At 38.4% G+C, this 20,318-nt stretch overlaps 1 protein-coding gene across 2 annotated transcripts in view; it reads left to right on the top strand.

Moving 5' to 3' along the window:
• LOC126183802 (ubiquitin-conjugating enzyme E2-17 kDa) overlaps window positions 1–19,914 on the top strand; it is a 93,367-nt gene extending 73,453 nt beyond the window's left edge. Inside the window, exon 4 of one of the 2 annotated variants that reach the window (XM_049926043.1) lies at window positions 19,610–19,914. In XM_049926043.1, coding sequence (XP_049782000.1) covers window positions 19,610–19,780 — 171 coding nt within the window. In that variant the 3' untranslated portion in view covers window positions 19,781–19,914. Of the gene's footprint in view, window positions 1–9,704; window positions 10,181–19,609 lie in introns of those variants that run through there. The other variant, XM_049926044.1, reaches the window with a different exon arrangement.
• Window positions 19,915–20,318: the final 404 nt, after the last annotated feature.

Genomic DNA, 20,318 nt, shown 5'->3' with positions numbered 1-20,318 from the left:
TGTAGTGGCATGATGGGAGCCACTGTGTCGTCGATGATGTGCACTATCACAGGTTCCAATACCTAGGGTCTCCACCAGAATAATGTCACGTAGAAGAAGGTGTAATTAGATGAATGATGAACACTGACTTCACTTGACGAAGGTTTATTCAGCACTTGCATGTACAAGAGCGCGGAGCGAACTGCCTTCGACCAGAACACACACAGTATATATACAGCTACAGAACAATGATTCTTGACATTTGTGGATGCTTTTAGAATGTACTCAAACTGAATATAGAGATTAAAATTGTAGAGTCCAGGTAAGTTTTGAACTCGCGACCCTCCATGCAACAGTTTAGTATCATAACCACTACACCACGGTGCTACTCAGCTTCTTCTGTGACAATATGTTTTCACAATGCTAATGTGTTTTACATTCACATAACTTGAAAGTGTGTCAGGTATCTCTTTTAAAGAAAAATGTAGTCAGGAATTGTTAAGGGCAAGGTGCTAATCACCATGAAGGAGATAAAAACAGAAGGCAGCTTTCATTATTTAGAGACCATACCCGCCGCCGATAATGCATGACTAACAAAGCCGTGCAGTGTGTGTGGTCAGTAGAGGAAATGTCGTGCATTGCACTACTATCATCAGATTTGCTAAGAACAGTTAGCTTCTTTGTAGAGAAGAATGCTTCAAGACCATCATCAGTAAAAAGTGTTCGATTTTTTATCATCATTTGCAAAAAAGGAAAAAAAGTGCATTTTGTATCTAAGACTAAGGACACTCATCAGTTTTTGGTTTCCTCATCTGAAAGAAATAGGGAAAAAAATCTGTTACACCATGCACAGACAATTTTACTGTACCTTAGGATGGCTCCTGTTTTTTCTTGTTTGATTTTTTTTTGCTTGTGATACCCTTCGCCTACAAACCCCCACCCTCACTTTTCGACTTAATAATTAATATTGCTGCATAAGCTTTTACAATTCAATTTTGTGGGTTGTATTATTATAGTTCTTGAAATTTTGCTTCCTGACATTTAATCAGTAACTACATTGGATCTCGTTTGATGTGCTCTTCGTTCTGCTGAGGATTGCTGACTGACAGGTTGGGAGTCAGAGAGTAAAACATTAAGACTGTGAAAGGGAGCCTAGGTAGAATTTACACTTTATTGACAGAGAGAATACTTATCACAGATAAAACTTAAATATCAAACTGTCATCTTTCAGAGGTAAAACTTGTCTATCGAATCTTTAGAGCTGTTGTTCATGTATCACTAATTGTCATGGCTTGTTTTCTGTTAAAATTGGCCCCATGTTTATATATTGTATGGATAATAGTTTGTCATTTTAATAGATAAAATTTTGGCTTAGAAATTTTTGTGTATAAAAATTAGTGATTGCAGGACTCGATAGATTATCCATTGAGACACCATTGACTTGCTCATAGAATTCATCATCTCACTGGAACTGACTAGAAGTAAGGTAGTGTTTGAAAAGAGTAGCAAAGTACCCCAAAATCAACGGAGTCATGGGATTACTAATTTTTTTACGGAAAACTTTGAACAATTGTCTCTAGAAGAAACAAATAAGAAACCAAGCAAGCAAGCTTTTCTGTTGTTTGATGTTCCACATTAAAGATTTCTCAAAAATGAGTCTTTTTTTTTTTTTTTTTACGATAGGTTATGCAAAAGCATGGCTAAAACCGTAATTGGAATGGAGATAGCTTCATTGTTTCACGGGTTTCACTTCAGATAAGGTTGTAGAAGGTTCACAGTATTTAGACGAGACAGCTGCTCATCATCTTCAGGTGCTTACTGACATGTTGTTGCAATGGCTCACCAATATGTGCTGACTCGTTAGAAAAGCATAGGTGTAAAGGGTTGAGGCTATAATGTCATCGTAGACAAATCATAGAGCACGGTGACATCTAGTGCCTCCTGCCGGACAAACTGGCCATAGGCTAATCATTCGCAACACCGGAAAAGCGTGGCCACAAATAGCGGCCTAGTTCGCTTGCGGGCAGTGTGTCGATGCCGAGTGTAAGTGTGTGGACTTTGATTCTCCATCTGTGTTGACTCGGATTCGTCAGTCTGTGGCTGGTGATGCCTTAGTACTGCCATTGCTGGTTCCCATGCATTGCTCAGTTGAAATTCCGTCTCTCTATTAATCATGTCGTTACTCATATGAATTTAGACTGCTTCTGTAATTGCGGAGTCCCAGTATGTGGAAGCAGACAAAAGGATCTTTGTCTCTGTAGTTCATGCTGTGTCCAGTGTCAAGACAGTATTCAGCCACAGCAGACTTTTCTGTCTTACCCAGTTTGGTGTGATGTCTATGTTCAGCACATCTATCCTTAACAGTGCAACATGTCTGGCCAATGTGTGATTTCCTACACTGGCAAGGGATTTTATATATCCCTAGTCTCCTTAGACCCAGGTCGTCTTTAACAGAACCCAGCATAGTTTGCACTCACGCTGAAGGTCGGAAGACACATTTTATTTGATGTTTTTTGAACAGCCTGCCAATCTTAAAGGACACGCCACCAATATTTGGTAGAAAAAACATTCTCATGGAGTTCTCTGTTTCTTATGGCTGTTCTTGAGCTTTAGTGCGTACAGGTTTAAATGGTTATGGATCTGTTTATCAGAGTACCCTTTTGTACAAACACAGAGTGAAGATGGCTGAGCTCTGCTGATAAGCTAGTTAGTGTATATATTGGCAAGCCATTGCAGCAACACGTCAATAAGCATTTGAAGATGATGAGCAGATGTCTTGTTGAAATATTGTGCAACTTCCACAACATTATCCGATGTGACGCCCGTGAACTAATGAAACAATTACTACATCGGAAAAGTCTAACGGCACGGAATGGAGAGTGTTGGAAGTAGGGTATCTAAGTTTGAGGTCACATCTAGAGCCAAAGTTAAATACGTGGGAAATCAACTGTTACTATACGCGATTTTCATTGTTGATTATACACAGTTTTCCACATTGATAAAGGGAGTCCAAATTCAATTTTTGATTCACTAACCATCAAGTTACAAATATCAGTAAACTGCTGGCTTTGGATTTAAATTTTGTATCAGGGAATAGGGAAAATGCCAAATTTCACATTTTGTAAAAACTGTTGATTTTGGGTTATCTTGCTAAAAATCACAGATTTCTCATTATTTTTCATTCTCTCTGTTACACTAAATTTTCTTGTCTGTATTATACACAGTTGTCTTTCACATTTAGAAAAGCACGCACAGCACCTAGAGATGAGATGGAGATCGGAGGGTGGGTGGGAGGGAGGGGATGGGGGGGGGGGGGAGAGAGAGAGAGAGAGAGAGAGAGAGAGAGAGAGAGAGAGAGAGAGAGAGAGTGAGTGAATTAGTTCTGTTCTTTTTATATATCTGAAGGAAGACTGTGTCCGATAGATTAGTTTTCTTTTAAATATGCTTGTCAGCCATTCAGTGCTTCCTCTGTGTGGTGAGTAGTAATTTATTCTAATTCATATTGTTGTATTCCATCTCAGATTTCCATTGTTTGATTTAGCCATGGAAATTAGTGATGTGTGGACACTAGCTCTAAATAATCAGTATCCAAGTTGGATCTTTGACAATGATTATCTCTGCCAATCACATATAAACTTCTATCATGCCTCCTTTTCATGGTATTACTTGTTCAGTCTAAGAAGTTACAGTATGGTGGCTGATGGGAGTAGCGGTTTCGAGTGGTCTCATTTGGTGCTGACACTTTTTTTGTTGCAGCTGACCTAATCAACCACAGTTAGCAGGTGACGAAGTTTACAATGTGTCTACATACTCATAAACAAAAGCTGGCATAACACACACAGTTATAGGTCACAGAAATATAATTTATTCATATGTTCAACAAAGATCATCTTTGCCCACATTATTGAAACCTGAGGTAGGTTGTCAGGAAACAAATGAATATTGGTCTGAAGATGTACATCTTCTATCAAAACATCTACTCCTGTAAGCTGCTGTGCCATAACTCTTTTTTAGAGTGAATAAGCTATATTCATGTGACTCTCCAATATCTGATCTGTTGGTCTGCAAAATTGAGCAGACCTAGGAGCACCTAGAAGATGTCCATCACATCTGTAGATGGAAATATCGGGGTGGATAAAGTTTCATGGACTATGACCATACAACCCGGAAGATTCACCAGCAATGAAGACAGCTGGTCGTGAAAGCTTTCATTGTATGATACTCTATAAAACGATTATGTACAATGTTTGTGTGACAAAAGATGAGAAAACTGTGTTCTTTTAAAATTGTGTATTCTGTGTTAAAGTTTCTCTTTTGTGCGTCAGAAATGGTGCTTTGGCTGCAAAAAGGGTACAGGCCTCGTCTCACAAACACAGGTCTGGAGAATACAATTATGACAAATTGCAGTTTCTCCATATGATATTTCAAATTCATCACGGAGTGGGAGTGGGTTTTGTATATCTGAAGGAAGACTGTGTCCAATAGATTAGTTTTCTTTTAAATGTGCTTGTCAGCCACTCAGTGCCTCCTCTGTGTGGCGAGTAACAATTTATTCTAATTCATATTATTGTTATTCTATCTCAGATTTTCCATTGTTTGATTTAGGCATTTTGAGTGAATAAATTGCTGTTACTATCCACTTTTCATGAAGGTGTAGATACTGGAACATGGTAAGGTACTCTGACATGTTGCTTCATTATGAAAGGTTGAAGTTAAATCTAAAAACTCTCTGTAATTCTCTATAAGCTGCTGTTATCTCAGTGTCTCAAACAAAATAAACGATTTGGAGGCATGTCGAGTTCATTAAAGTGTTCCATGACCATTTCATGCAAAATGCCATTTTGGAATATATCAACTTTGGTTCCAGACCAAGTGTTCTGTAATTTTTCAAGAATAGAGTACTCATATCTGTATGTGTACAGCTCATATTTTCCTCAAAAGTGCTTTGTTCTCAGCTCATGTATCAGAATTCATGTTTTTTCTCACAATATCATCGTTTCCAGTGCAACTAGTGCGGCATTCTCTCGCACAGGTACTGTACGTACTCTTAGATTGTAAAAGGAAACCGTTAACACTGAAGACAGTTTGTGTCCAGTCATTTTGTGCTACTACCATCAGAGCAATTTTTTTCTGTAAATGTTGAGAATGAGAGCACTCAGTGACTTGAAACCAACTTTACACACAATTTCAATCGTTTTTGAGTGTTTTTCTCACTAACACTCCTCACAGAAAGATGAAAGAAATAAAGTTTGTCACTTACTACATTTCGCTGTTCATGCAGTGAAACTGGTGCATTAGGAATAACCTTTTAATTTATTACTTCTTTATTACTATTTTTATGAGCAACACATTTCGGAGATGGTATCCACATATATCACTTGCTGTACCTGCAAAATTATATCATTGTACAACACACAGTTCTGGAGCTATGATATCATAAACATTGAGCAGCTTGAAAACAAAACTACAGGGCAGAATTTTCAACAGATAAAGGTGAAATATGTGTGAAATATGTTTAAAAAGTTTATCCTTAAACCCCTGTATCGGATTCAGCCAAACTTAATACACATTACTTACTGGAGGGGGAAGGAGAAGGTGGATAGACTGAGGGGGGGGGGAGGAGGAGGTGGATAGACTGAGGGGGAGGGGAAGGAGGAGGTGGGTAGACAGAGGGGGGGGGGGAGGAGGTGGTTCAAATGGCTCTGAGCACTATGGGACTTAACATCTATGGTCATCAGTCCCCTAGAACTTAGAACTACTTAAACCTAACTAACCTAAGCACAGCACACAGCACCCAGCCATCATGAGGCAGAGAAAATCCCTGACCCCACCGGGAATCGAACCCGGGAACCCAGGCGTGGGAAGCGAGAACGCTACGGCACGAGGAGGAGGAGGAGGAGGAGGAGGAGGAGGGGGTGGGTAGACAGGGGCGGGAGGAGGAGGTGGGCAGATGGAGGGGGGAGGGGGAAGGAGGAGGTGGGCAGACGGAGGTGGGGAAGGGGGAAGGAGGAGGTCGGCAGACTGAGGGGGGAAGGGGGAGGTGGGCAGACGGAGGGGGGAAGGGGGAGGTGGTCAGACGGAGGGGGGGAAGGGGGAGGTGGTCAGACGGAGGGGGGGAAGGGGGAGGTGGGCAGACGGAGGGGGGGAAGGGGGAGGTGGTCAGACGGAGGGGGGGAAGGGGGAGGTGGTCAGACGGAGGGGGGGAAGGGGGAGGTGGTCAGACGGAGGGGGGGAAGGGGGAGGTGGTCAGACGGAGGGGGGGAAGGGGGAGGTGGTCAGACGGAGGGGGGGAAGGGGGAGGTGGTCAGACGGAGGGGGGGAAGGAGGAGGTTGGCAGACGGAAGGGGGAGGAAGAAGTTTGCAGACGGAGGGGGGGGGGGGGGTAGGAGGAGGAGGTGGACTAAAAGAAGATTGAAATAAATAACGTATCCGGGCAAGGTTGGATACTCATGTTGTTAGGTAATAGATGGGATATTACAATTATGAACTTATCTTATAAGAGCCGCCCTACTCTACCTATCTGACCTCACAACCTACAGTTGCACATATTTGCTCCAAGTATGTTCGTACCTGGCTTTGTTTGAATGTGTGCTGAGTTGTTTAATTTACAGACACATTATTCTTACTGAAATGTAGTCTCTTTCATTTTTAGTGAATCTATTGATCCATTTCTTTTGTAGAGTCCTATGACTGAAGTGTGGTCTACATACAGTACTGTACTGTCATCTAGTGCCGAAAGCACATTCCACTTCCAGGAATGCCATACTTGACCAGCTGAAAGTTTGAGCACACACTCAAGTTAATAACATTGAAATTATGCTTTTTCCACAACTTTTTAAGGTGTCAGTTACTTACCACCACAGTATGCCAACTAAATTTTTGTATCATTTTCTTGTTATAAATACCCCTTTTAAACGTCAAGAAACAAACCTAAGTTTCCTATGTGAGATTACAGGTGGAACTACGGTTATATGTGGTGAATAGCAGCAGTATGTGCATGTTCCAACAGTTCATACTTGTGATTTCATATTATCAAAGATTTTCCCCCATTTTGCTGTCCAATCCTCTTCTCTAACTTTCTTTCATGCTGGAGTTCCAGAAGATCATGTGGTATTTACCAGTTAATTGTGTCCCAGCAAATGGTGGCTCTAAATTTTAACCATATGAAATAAACTTGGTATTTTTTGTGCAGTTTTACTGACTTCCGGCTGCTGGTTTGATTACTGTTTAGCTCTTTTGGTGTAAAGTAAAACCATATCTTCTCAAAAGTGACAAATTGACACACAAAATCAGTTTCATTCTCTTTTAAAATTATCCTGACATAGATGAGATCTGTATTTCATGAAAATGTTTTGTTGAAACCTATAGTTAGTGTTCTTGGTTCTCCCACCTACACACAAGCCAAATGTCTAACCCCGTTATTGGTACCCATAGTTAGAAACTGTGGACCTCACTGTAAAAGCTGACTGAACATAGTAATAGATGGTTTGAGAAATAAAATTGACAGTCAGTTAAATGTTTTGTGTACTACAAGTAAACACATGCTGACTTGGTGTGCAGAACTTTCACCAGCTTGCCCAGAATATGTTGGTTCATAAAGCTACAACTATTTTTGAAACAGGCCACCTGGATTCAGAATACTTCCACTCCACATGTTTTGAAATAATGGGAATGGGTATGCTGAATAGACATTAATGTAATACTATTTAAAATATGAAAATGTTGAGATATGACCCATATATAGATGACCCACATATAGAGCTCTTTCCTGTCTGTGGGGGTTACTTCTAGTAAAATGGTTGGGTCCTGCGCAGGTGAGGTATTAGACTTGTTTTTTTCCCACCCATGATGAGATGCTACACTCTGTAAGAGATAGTCTTGTCCTTGAGGTTCCTGGAATTAGTAACACTACAATTAGGTTTTGTGGCAACCATATTGTTTGGTCCATACACATTCTTGGAATGTACTAAACTGCAAGGTATTAAATGCTGATATTTGGCTAAACTGGCATCTACTGAACACAGCCTCACAAACAACTGTTTGACAAAAAAAAATCACAGCAATCTTGTTCCACTTACTATCAGGATTCTATAATAAAACGAGGCTGTTGAGATCAGAATGTGTGTAACAGCTACTATAACTGGGATGATTACAACCTTAGTGGTGTATGGAAGCAAGTCTCAATGCTGAGAGGTAACAGAGTAGTAGTTGATAACCCTCTGATATTGTCTATACCAGATTTTTTTTATATACGTAGTTTGATGCATTGTGGATGAGTCGATCTTAATTTCTTACAATCCCTACCTGAATAAAGCTCTCTTGAAACTCTTGTTTCAGCATCTTGGATTCTGTTTGTCTGTACATGCTTTTGTGGCACCTGAATAGATATGAAGTGGAATCTTGATAATTCTCAGATGACTACATTAACTCTTTTATTCTATATGCCAGTTACAGAAGCATTCTTAACATTAAACTGTTCAAAACTCAAGATCTTCCAATACAGTAACACCCAACATAGATGTAATAGTTAAATGTCACATTATAGTTAATGGTCACATTATAGTCACTATTGTTTTGTTAATTATAAGTTTGAGCTGCCAAACTTTGGCCAGAGTCAAAGTTAAAGTTTCATTTAAGGATGGCATTTAGTCTACCATAGCTGTCTTTCTTCTGTTTAGATTAGTTTGGAATTGTGGATCTTTCAGAGGTCTTTGACTTTGTCATGCCAACATTGCTTCATTGTGGTAGGGAGGAGGGGGAGAGGGAGGGGAAGGGAAAGGGAGATGGGGAGGGAGAATTCTCATCCTTGGTACTTCTTCTTTCTGTGGTTACATGTCTCCTCCTCCTGTAGACCCATTTTGGCATATTCAGTGTGTATAACAATTTCATTATTTTAAATACCACATACAATCACAGAGGGGGGGAAAAATGCAAATAGTCAAATTGCAGTGTTGTGATTCATGAGCAGCTGTTTCAAGTATATCTTGACAAGACATACTTAATCAACATGGACGCTTTACAACAAATACATTTGAAAGGTATTTTCTGATGAGTAACTAAGTTGCTAAAATAGGTATGAAAAGTGATTTTAGTCAGAGGTTCGCAACTGTCAGAACTGTCGTCCATAAAATTAGATGATAAGCAAATATAATTGTAACTCTCAAATATTACCTCAGTTCAAACTAACATGAAAATGGAGTGGGTGTGCCACAGAAACTGTGATTTGTCTTCAGGATGCTGTATGGATTCCGCCCAAGGTACGTTTCCTCAAATAACCACTGGACAAGAACTGCTGCTAATATGCTATTACCATAGTCATATGTAGCCAAGTGTATATCTCTTTGTTAACTAGAGGAAACATTAGAAGCTTGAGTACATATTTGCCAGAGAAAGAAATTGTTTAGGGAATATACCTTTACTTTGAAGTTTATTGTTTATGTTTTTTGTAGGCAGCAAATATATATTGACATCCTCAGGATAGTGACATAATTTCAGATAAATTTAAGTATTTTAGGCTTGGTAAACATATTGCTGTGTTCGGGTCAGTATATTCCTAAGGTGGTGAAATTTGAGCTTCTGCTGCATGTGATCACATGCTGTAGCTAAAATCATTGTTTCAAAGTTCACACACACACACACACACACACACACACACACACACACACAGGGTAATACTAGTTTGCTGTTTGTTTTTGTACAGACTAATTTATTCTTTCTAATTTCAGTCACTATTAAGTGATCCAAATCCAAACTCTCCTGCAAATTCTATGGCAGCCCAACTTTATAAAGAGAACAGAAGAGAATATGAGAAGAGGGTCAAAGCAAGTGTGGAACAGAGTTTTTTAGATTAGTGCTCTCTCCTTTTGACACCACTTAAGACATTAATAGTGGCTTAAAACGTTTATATAAACTGCAGAGTGCTTGAATTTTATAACTGACTCGTTCAGACGTATTTATTGTCTCCAGTTTTATTGAAATAGTCAAATAATTTAACTGAATGTTGAGTTAGGTTTTGATTCATTGTTGATTTATTATTTTATTTTGCTTTACATGTATTTACTAATACTGTAATTATTTTTGTGATCTTTTACGTGAAACTCGTTAATGGTTTTGTGATCGTGTATGTGTCAATGTTAATGTAATATTTTAACATTAAAGTCACATATGTGTGCCTGAAAAGTGAACATTATTTGAAAAATGTAGATTACATCATTTTGTAACATGAACATATGTTTTTAATCTTTTGTTAAAATTTCCAATTTGACTGCTTTATCAAAGATTGCTTTGATTTATTAGTATCAAATGAATTAACAGTTTATTAGAAAATGAAGTAAAATTTACTTCATTGTTCGATCACATAATCTGTATTAGATGTACCTTTTTATCTAAAGTTTATTAATATAAACCTAATGATATAACAAATGCTGCGAATTGTCACTTTGTTGAGCCCTCATTGATCTGCATGACCTAGATTACTAGATTGTGCTGACGACCAGATCAGAACACAGTTCAGCATTGGCTCTGTTGTAGTGCTGAATACCTTCTTCAGGTGCAACTGAAATCCAAATCATGTGAAGTAAAAAGAAAAGAAAAAAAAAACCCATGGTAATGAAGTGCTGAAACTTCACTTGTCATTTAAATTTAGACTGATTTTATACATTCTTATAGTTGTCATGGTGCTAAATCACTTATTCAGCTGTAAACTTTGTGACAATGTGCATTCATATTTGTCTTCCAAAGTTCTGAGTTTTCTTTCATACACAGAATTGGCTATTCCATGAACTGAAGCAATTATAAGAAACTAGTTGCCACATTGTATTGTGGTTAATTGTGACACACAGTTGAAGGGCCATGTTGTTGTAGTTCTTCAGTCTTATCGTTTTCCTTATATCTCGGTAGAAGTGTTCTGGAGGATACTTGTACATTCACAATCCAGAATTAAAACTCTCAACAATAATAATGTAATGAAGTTGCTGTATATGAGAGCTGCTAGACAGTCACAGGTTTTCTAAACATACCTTTAAAATGTAGATTGGTGAATTTACTGTGTGTGTATACATAGGTGACCCTGCAGCAATTTATTTAGCATGTTACGCTCTTGTAGACTCAAGTTTTTGTCAGGAGATATGTTCAACGTTGCACAAAGTTGGACTGAAAATATTACAGCAGCTTAAATTTGTTCCCACAGCTGAAAGTTTAATACTTATAGGGAGAGAGAAAGGGGGGGGGAGTACGGACATGGGTGTGGAAGGTAACCTACATTCTAAAACTGCAGTTTCTGGGACCACAATTAAGACCACACTAAATATTATTCATGTCCATTAAGGACTGTACCTGGCTGCTATCTGGCACTGAAGCATAAAATACTTTGTATTTGTGCAATGTTAATGTGATGCAGTGCGTCAGATACTGAAAAGAACTTGATCCTGTGGTGTTTTTATGGTCAAGGAAATACTTGTTTTAAGCAATATCTTAAAAGTGTTGTGTGTATAACTGTACCTTATATGAGTGGTTGTTATTTAATGGAAGAATAGATATTTGACCCATTATTCTTACAGGAGAATTCAGTAACAACAAGGAATAATTGTTTATTTTTTAGGGAAATATCAATCTGCCCAGTGTAGACTTAGTTTTTGACTTTGCTTGATAAATTGATGAGTGGACAGGTAGTGTGCACATCTTAATAATGACTTTTGTTGAGTTAAAACCACCGCTGCGGCTGTATGGTTACTTTATTTAAAAAGCACAGCTGGTTTCATAAAGTTAGCTACATCATCAGGTGACGTCCTGAATAGAAAATAACCATGAAAAATACTTGGAAGTGAGAACATTAGATAAAAAGAATGTTGGATCATTGCCAAAAGTTGCTGAGTGTAAGTAATATAAAATGTGACAATGACAAGTACTTACATTTAGAACATGATACTGAAGTACAAATGATATTAAACATTTTCCCTGATTCCTAGAATTTCACTCCATTTTAAAAAATCATGTCACAGCCCACGATGGGGCTAATAGCTGGAACCTAAAAACCACTAAAATATGGTGCGCTTTTTGTGGGAACAGAAGGCAGCAGAAAATATTGGAGAATACCATTACCTGTACTAGTGGATCAGATGTGTGGAGTTCATGGCTGTGCCACAACTGACCACAAACTAACATGGACACACATGGTGGGCCACTAAGTGGTGCATGCCCGGAAGAGCTAAGGCAGACTGTGTGAGAAAATTGCTAAGAATTGGGTGCACATGAGATTATAAAGTCAAATACTAGCAATAAAAACTGTTATCTGGCTACTATTGAAAGACATAAATGACATAATGTGGGAAACATTAATAAAGGAAAAAGGAGGGGGCCCATAAAGTATCGAACCATAAAAAAATATATTTCTGTAATGACAGCCTCCATAAATATATTGGCGAGACAGGTAGAACATTTGAGGTTAGGTTTAGGGAATATTCATCTGCCCAGGACTCTTAACTCAGCTTTGGGTACCAGTTTAGATGCTCACTCTGTTACCAGTATTCATCCAATCTTTCTGTGTTGCATAGAGAATGTAAAGGCAATGTTTCTAATGTTCTAGAAAAAATATAGATTTTACGGTGCCTAAAAGCTATCTCATAGTCATACTCTCAACACCCAAGTTGAATTGAAACATAGATTGATCTTGGCTGATTTTGACTATCTCGGTGAATAATCCAGCCTGTTTACCTGTTTGTGCATTGCCTCCCTCTCTATCTTCCTCCTCCTCCTCCTCCTCCCCCCCCCCCCCCCCCAACCCCCATTTTTGGGTCTTTTTATAGTTTGATACTTTATGGGCCCTTCTCTTTTAGTGTTTTTTTCCCCATTAGTAATAGTCACACCATTTATGTCTTTCAGTAGTATCCATTTTAGATTTTCTATTGCAAGTATTTGACTTTGAGATCTAGTGTGCAACCAATTTCTAATATTTTGCTCACACTCAGCATCCACTGGGCATGCGCTACCAGTCTAGTGGTCCGCCATACGTTTCCGTGTTAGTTTGCGGCCAGCAGTGGCGCAGCCCTGTACTCCACTCGTCTGATCCACTAAATACATGGTATAGCATTCTCCAATATTTTGTTTCCTTCTGTTCTCCTAAACACACCGTATTTTAATGATTTATTTATATTCCTTTTTAGGTTACGGCTATTGGCCCCCCTTCTACATTAATCTGTTATGGGCTGCAACATGGTTTTTAAAATAGAGTGAAATTCTAGGAATCGGAGGAAAAAGTTTAATATACTTTGTGTTCCAGTATTATGATGTAAGTGTATGTATGGGTCGTTGTCACATTTTATATCACTTGTGTTCAGCCACTTTTGGCAATGATGTGACATTCATTTTATCCAGGATTGTCACTTCCTGTATTTTTCACAGTGTCTTCTTGTTGAGGCCCTCACCTGATGATGTAACTAACATTACAAATTTGGTCATGCTTTTTAAATAAAGCAACCATACGGCTACAATGGTATTTTTTACTCAACATGAATTATTTTATCTGTGGATGTTAGTTGAATAAACTTCTGTGTTCAATGACGACTGGACAAATTATCTTGGTAATGTATTTGCCTATCGAAAACAAACATTGCTGTTTGTCAGATAATGTGCTTAAGCTAAGGATATGTGTACGATCATCAGAAAAAAAGTGTGTGATAAAACGATTTGAAATTCATTCTTAAACTTGATACATAGGCTTGCCCTACTCAGTGTGTACTTCTGCTTCCTTCATTATAGTTTCCTTTAAAAAAAAAAAATAAAAAGAACAACTATAAAGCCAGAATAATCATAGCGAACGTGCCTTTAGGTGTCTGACATTTTGTGTGTTCTTATGACTGTACATGGTGGTTTAGTCAGACACATTTTTAAGTGTACCTGATAACATATTGAGGTACTGAGAGAGTATATTTCATGTTGTGGATTCCTGCAGTGTAGTTAAACATCTTAATTTGGTGTTTTGAATAATATCTGTTGTGTGGAAACTTCATGCGTTCCACAGATTTTATAGAATTTAGTGTTGTCTTACAAAATGTTGGTATAATATAGGTTGGGTACCTAGGACAACATAAGTGTTATTTTTGGCTGCAGATCAGTATGTAGGTTCAACAAATAAATCTTGTTATAGTTATTGGGCACTTTCTGCATTAATAAGCCTTTTGAAATCTGAGAAGTTATGCCATCTGTAACAACATTTATGTTAGCTACAGTTTTGATATTTTGAGTACAACTTTAACATAAACCACTGAGTCTGCTGTGGTACTATAATAGAGGATGCGCGCTATGTTCTTTCTACTGCCTGAATGTAGGCCCCTTGCTTTCTGGTGGTAAGTAGATAATATATAGCCAACGAATCATCTGGTGTGCACCTTAGAAGTGAACATTATTTGAATGATGTAGATTACATCATTGTATAATGTGAACATATTTTTTTAATCTTGTGTTACAATTTATATCTTGACTACTTTCTAAACGCTTGCTTTGATTTAGAGAGAACAAATAATGTTACATATTGCTGACTAACTGTATAGAGTGTGCGCGTGCGCGTGCGTCCCCAAACACACACAGGATGTTTAAAAAAAGTGTCACACATTCCTACAGGAGGTAGTATTTGTCAAAATTGGACAAAAAATTCCTGTAATGATATGTCTGTAAACCAATACCAGTTGAGATATGGGCCAATCTGTCCTCTCATTCCCATGTGTCTGTAATGTAGAAGTAGGTGCTATGGGCAGTGCTGCATGTGGTCACCATGCAACCTGACACAGCAGTCAGCCCATCTTTGAAGTGAATCGTACACTCTTTCAGATACACCTGGCTCCATTCAGATTGCATAGGATGCATTGGTCACATGCTCCTGTAACATCTGCATGTTGTCGAGGGTTTCAAATGTCCTTTATGCCTTTAAATGTTCCCTTAACCATAAATCCAATGGATTCACATCTGGTGATTGGGAAGGCCATGCTACAGTACCTGGACCAAGCCATTGGCCAGGAAACATTGAGGTGAGGTACTGCCGCATGATCCGTAGAGAATGTGGAGGTGCCATGTTGTGCATAAACCAGTCACTGTCTTTCTGCAGGGGTAAGGTGCTAAATTTTGCACAGGTTATTTAACCGAAATCTGTGATACACAGTACCTGTTAATCTGTTTGGTAATGTGTACGGCTCTAAGAGTGTCACTGACAACTCCTGTCCATGCTTGATCCTAATGTCTTACCTCCACAGCTGCCTGAGGATTTGCATCTCTCCCCGTGTGCAGATTTTGGTAATTTATTATGCCATCTATTGTGAATCCTGCTTCTATTGTAAATAAAATGCAGGTTGTGAACTGAGACCCATATCCCAGCAGTTATTGGCTTCTGGACATATTGTTATAGGAATTTTTCTGCTAGCTTTGACAAATATTACTTCTTGTAGGAATATTGTGACACTTAAAAAAAAAAAAAAAAACCCTGTCATATGTAATCAGTTTCGAATGCGTTAGGCAGAGTTGTTGTGATTTGAACATATATATCATATTTTACAGCTTGCACAGTGCTTACCATCTTCAGTAAGATATTGAGATTATCTGTTAACCCCAATAAAAAGCATGGTTTCCCAATTTGAGATTGTAAACTAATGATTACATGTTTATAGCTCTGGTGGCACTTTCAGATATAGCTGTGCAGAAGTGACTTACAGCAGACCCAAGCATGCCTTTTTTCTCATCTTTCTTCTATCTATTAATTGTGTTAAAATTTGGTTTGTTAAAGGCAGAAGACAAATAATTGTTACAGATTAGGTTATGTAGTGTATCTGATGAAGAGAAAATCTTGGATAACTTGGCAAATTCTTTTCTGTGAGTCCATTGCTGTGTTCCACTATTAGAATAATTTCCAGTTTCCTTCAGTAACACTACTAATAGAATACACCCCATTACTGGTGCTATCAACTTAGTGTATTCACTGCTGTTAGGAGGTGATACTATTTCATTGTCTTTGTGTTGGACACTATAAACAAAGTGAACTAGTAAAGTTCTGCTCTTTTACATGCACTTATCACTGCTAGCTGTCACACGGGAATTCCAATAAAAATTAAAGAAATTTAAGACCTGTAGACTGGTTCTTCTGTGACTTCATAGTACAAAAACTTCATAATTATAAATGGAAACCACAATATTATGTATGTTCTGCAGTAATAATTTATTTTGTTAACCAGTTTTTGGCTCATGAGGCCATCATCTCCAACAACAATAGTATGTGAAAGTCCGATGATAGCCTTGCAAGTTGAAAACTGGTTAACAAAATAAATTAATTATGTAGAAAGCCCATAATAATGATCTTTTTGCTAATAAATTTAAGACACTTAGGTTTGTAGTTCTAAATCAACAGCTCCTGGACAGTTACGCCAAGCCACCTGTTGAAACTTTGGTATTTGTAAAGCAAATTTGAGAATCTATTATAAGCTGAAAGTAGGGTAATTCATTTGACATTTGGGTTCTGTTGGTTGTTTGAAACTTACAGCATTCTGGTAATTGTCCATAGCTAATATTATAACAGCAAAAATAATCAATTTTGACAGTATAATGTAACGAGATGGATAAAAAATTCTACTCACAAAGTGGCAACAGAAAAAAACACATTAAAAAAAGGTTTTACTTATGTAAGCTTCCAGCAGAAGGGTTGAAAGGGAGGGAAGAGGGGTGAAGGAAAAGGTCTGGAGAGGTTCAGGAAAGGGACTAGAGTTCAGAAAAGTCACTCAGAATCCCAGGTCAGGGGAGACTTAGTGGATGGGATGAGAAGGAAAGACTTCCCTTCTCATCCTGTCCAGTAAGTCTCCGCTGACCAAGGGTTCTGGGTGAATTTTCTGAACTCTGTCCCATTTTCTAAACCTCTCCAGTCATTTTCCTTCACCCCTTTTACTTGCCCTTCAACCCTTGTGCTGGGAGGAGGAGTCACTGTCTTCGAAAGCTTGCATAAGTAAAACATTTTTTAATGTGTGTTCTCCTGCTGTCGCTTGGTGAATAGACTTTTTTTATCTATCCAGTTACATTACATAGATAATATTAGTTGCACACAACTGTATAGGAGTTTGTGCAACACACATTTCAATGTGAGGACTGCTTTAGTCCTTACATTAGCTTCATATTTTGCAGTAAATTTCAGTGATGTTGCAACTATCCGATCATTACATGGCAGTGTTGTAATAATATTGCAGTGCTTTCACTAGAAAGCTTTGCTGCTGATATACTTTTATAATAAAATCTCTCAGGGTTCTGTTAGTAATATGAAGGCCATTATGGAAGTGAAAATCTGGTTTGATCTGATGTGTTCTCTAATTTGTGTGACGTGTTTGTATATTTGCTACACGAAAATGTCAGTGCTGGATTGGGTACCATTTCTATGTCAAACATGTGGGATCATGAAAAGTACTCAGTATCAACTACCATTTCTGGAATGAGGCTGCAAGGCTAAATGTGATAAAACAAGTAAATGATGTTACAGACCATTATTTTGGAGTTAATGATGTATTAGAAAAGCATGTTGTCATGGAAGAATCTGATCTGTCTGCAGAGAGGGGGGTGTGGGGATACTAGAGTTTAATGTCTCATCATCTAGGTCATTTGAGACAGAACACAAGCTCAGGTAAGGGAAATATATTAGTTGTGTCCTTTGAGGGAACCATCCAGGCATTCACCTAAACTGACATACAGAAATTGCAGAACACATATATCTAAATAGCTGTGTGGGCATTTGAACCACTGTCCTCCCAAATAGAGTGTCAATGTCTCGCCTCTGCCACTTCGCTCAGGGATATGCATGCATGTGGTGGTGGGGGAGGAGGGGGGAGGGATGAGAGAGAGATGCTAGAACATGACTCAAACAAAAAATATATGTTAAATGATCGGAAGGAAGAAGGAGGGAATAATATGTATGTGTGTTCATTATTTGTAGTGTCCTGTGTTGCATCTTTGAGGTGCATCCCTTTTAATCAGACAGGTTTTGGCAAGTAAAATGTAATACACTGAGATGACAAAAGTCATGGGGTAGTGATATGCACATGTACAGATGGCAATAGTATCGCATACACAAGGTATAAAAGGGCATTGCATTGGCAGAGCTGTCATTTGTTCTCAGATGATTCATGTGATAAGGTGTCAGACATGATAATGATTGCATGACAGGAATTAACAGACTTTGAACATGGAATGGTAGGTGAAGATAAATTCATATGACATTCCATTTCAGAAGTCATTAAGGAATTCAGTATTCAGATATCTGCAGTGTCTAGAGTGTGCCAAGAACACCAAATTTCGGGTATTATCTCTCACCACAGACAATGCAGTGGCACATGGTCTTCACTTAACTGAGAGCAGCAGTGTTTGCGTTGAATTGTCAGAGCTAACAGACAAAACACTTTGTGAAATAACCACAGAAATCAATGTGGGACATAGGACAAACGTACCCACTACTACAGTGCAGTGAAATTTGGTGTCAATGAGCTATGGCAACAGACGACTGATGAGAGTGCCTTTGCCAACAGCATGACATCGCCTGCAGCACCTCTCCTGGGCTCATGACCACACTGTTTGGACCTAGATGAAAATCCATGGTCTGTTCAGGCGAGTCCCAATTTCAGTTGGTAAAAGCTGATGTTTGAGTGTGGTGCGACCCTGCGAGCCCATGGTCCCAAATTGTCAACAAGGCAGTGTGCAAGCTGGTGGTGGCTCCACAATGGTGTGAGAGTGTTCATACGGAATGGACTGGGTCCTCTGGTCAAACTGAACCAGTCATTGACTGGAAAGGGCTACTTTCAGACCATTTGCAGCCATTCATGGACTTCACGTCACTGAGCCACAGTTGTTAATAGTTCGAGGGAATGATTTTGCCATCCAGTTCACCCAACATGAGTCCCATCAAACATTGATGGGGAAACAATAGAGAGATCATTTGATGCACAAAATCCTGCACTGGCACACTTTTGCAATTGTGGATGGCTGTAGAGGCAGCATGGCTCAATATTTCCACAGAGAACTTTCAACAACCTGTTGAGTCAATGTCACGTCGAGTTGCTGCAGTATGCATGGCAAAAGGAGGTCCAACACGATATTAGGTGGTATCCGATGACTTTTGTCACGTCAGTGTAACTGACTGCCTGTTTTATGTGAAACTAATACTAAATGGTTGGGATTAATGAAATGACAGTGGCAGAATGGGTTACTGTGCAATAATATGATGAATAAACCAGGTAAGTGCAACCGGATGTCAACTTCACAAAGAAACGCCATGTTTGTTTAACTTTTGTATGCAGAATCTCTTGTTTCTAATACCTTTAGAGATCTGTATCTGATTGGATAAGATATTTCATTCCCATTGGTTTTTTGTAAGTCCATAATATTGTCATGTGCTTGAAACAATGTTTGTAAGTGGTGAAATGATAAGAAAACTGAAAAAATTTCATGACATGCTCTGCAGTATGATTGTGTATGTGCGTGAAGTAAGTCTGTTGTATATCATTACCTGTGAGCTGCCTGAATTATCACCAGTCTTTCTTTAACGCAATATACTACCACAAATTCCCATGTATATGTGACGTGAAAGTAACAAATGAATAAACTGAACTTTTTTTATTAGTCTCTCTTAGATGAGCCCAATCCAAATTCTCCTGCAAATTCTGTTGCTGCACAACTATATCAAGAGAACAAACGGGAATATGAGAAGAGAGTTTCTGCTGTAGTAGAACAGTCTTGGATTAATTACCAAGAAAGCAGAGAAGAAACTGTGGATGACAATGGCCAACCTTAGAGAGTAACAGAAGACATTGTATGTGGGTGTCTCCAGTGTCTACAAACTATATAAAAATTATATGAATGATGATGTAGTGAGAATGAAGTAACTCTTTTGTTGAATAACAAAAATAAATTTCACTCTTGTTTTTATATGTAGAGGTATTTTTGTTTCAAATAGAGAGAACTGCTGTCTTTCAAAATTTTTTTTTTTCCGTTTGAACCTGTAAGAACTGATTTCACACTGTGTGCAGGAGGCAACAGTTTGTTTTCTTTCCTTAAACTGTGTAAAAGTTTCTAAATTTTTGATAGTTTCTGTGCAGGGCAAAATGTTGTGACAAATAAGTTGAGTTTTCTGATCTGCCTACAGATTTTAAGTACTGTAGCCATGCATGTGGATTACTTACAATTTTTTGTTAATTGTGTGATTAAAATTATTGGAGTTTCATCAGATGTAACTGAGTGCAAACACTTTAGTATTAAACATGACTGTCTCTCTCAGTTTTTATTTATGTAACTTCTGCTGCTAGGTTTTTGTGATTTACAACAAATGGCAA

Source organism: Schistocerca cancellata, chromosome 4 (assembly GCF_023864275.1).
Source record: "Schistocerca cancellata isolate TAMUIC-IGC-003103 chromosome 4, iqSchCanc2.1, whole genome shotgun sequence".
Classification (NCBI taxonomy): domain Eukaryota; kingdom Metazoa; phylum Arthropoda; class Insecta; order Orthoptera; family Acrididae; genus Schistocerca; species Schistocerca cancellata.
This window is presented reverse-complemented; position numbering and strand designations above follow the sequence as displayed.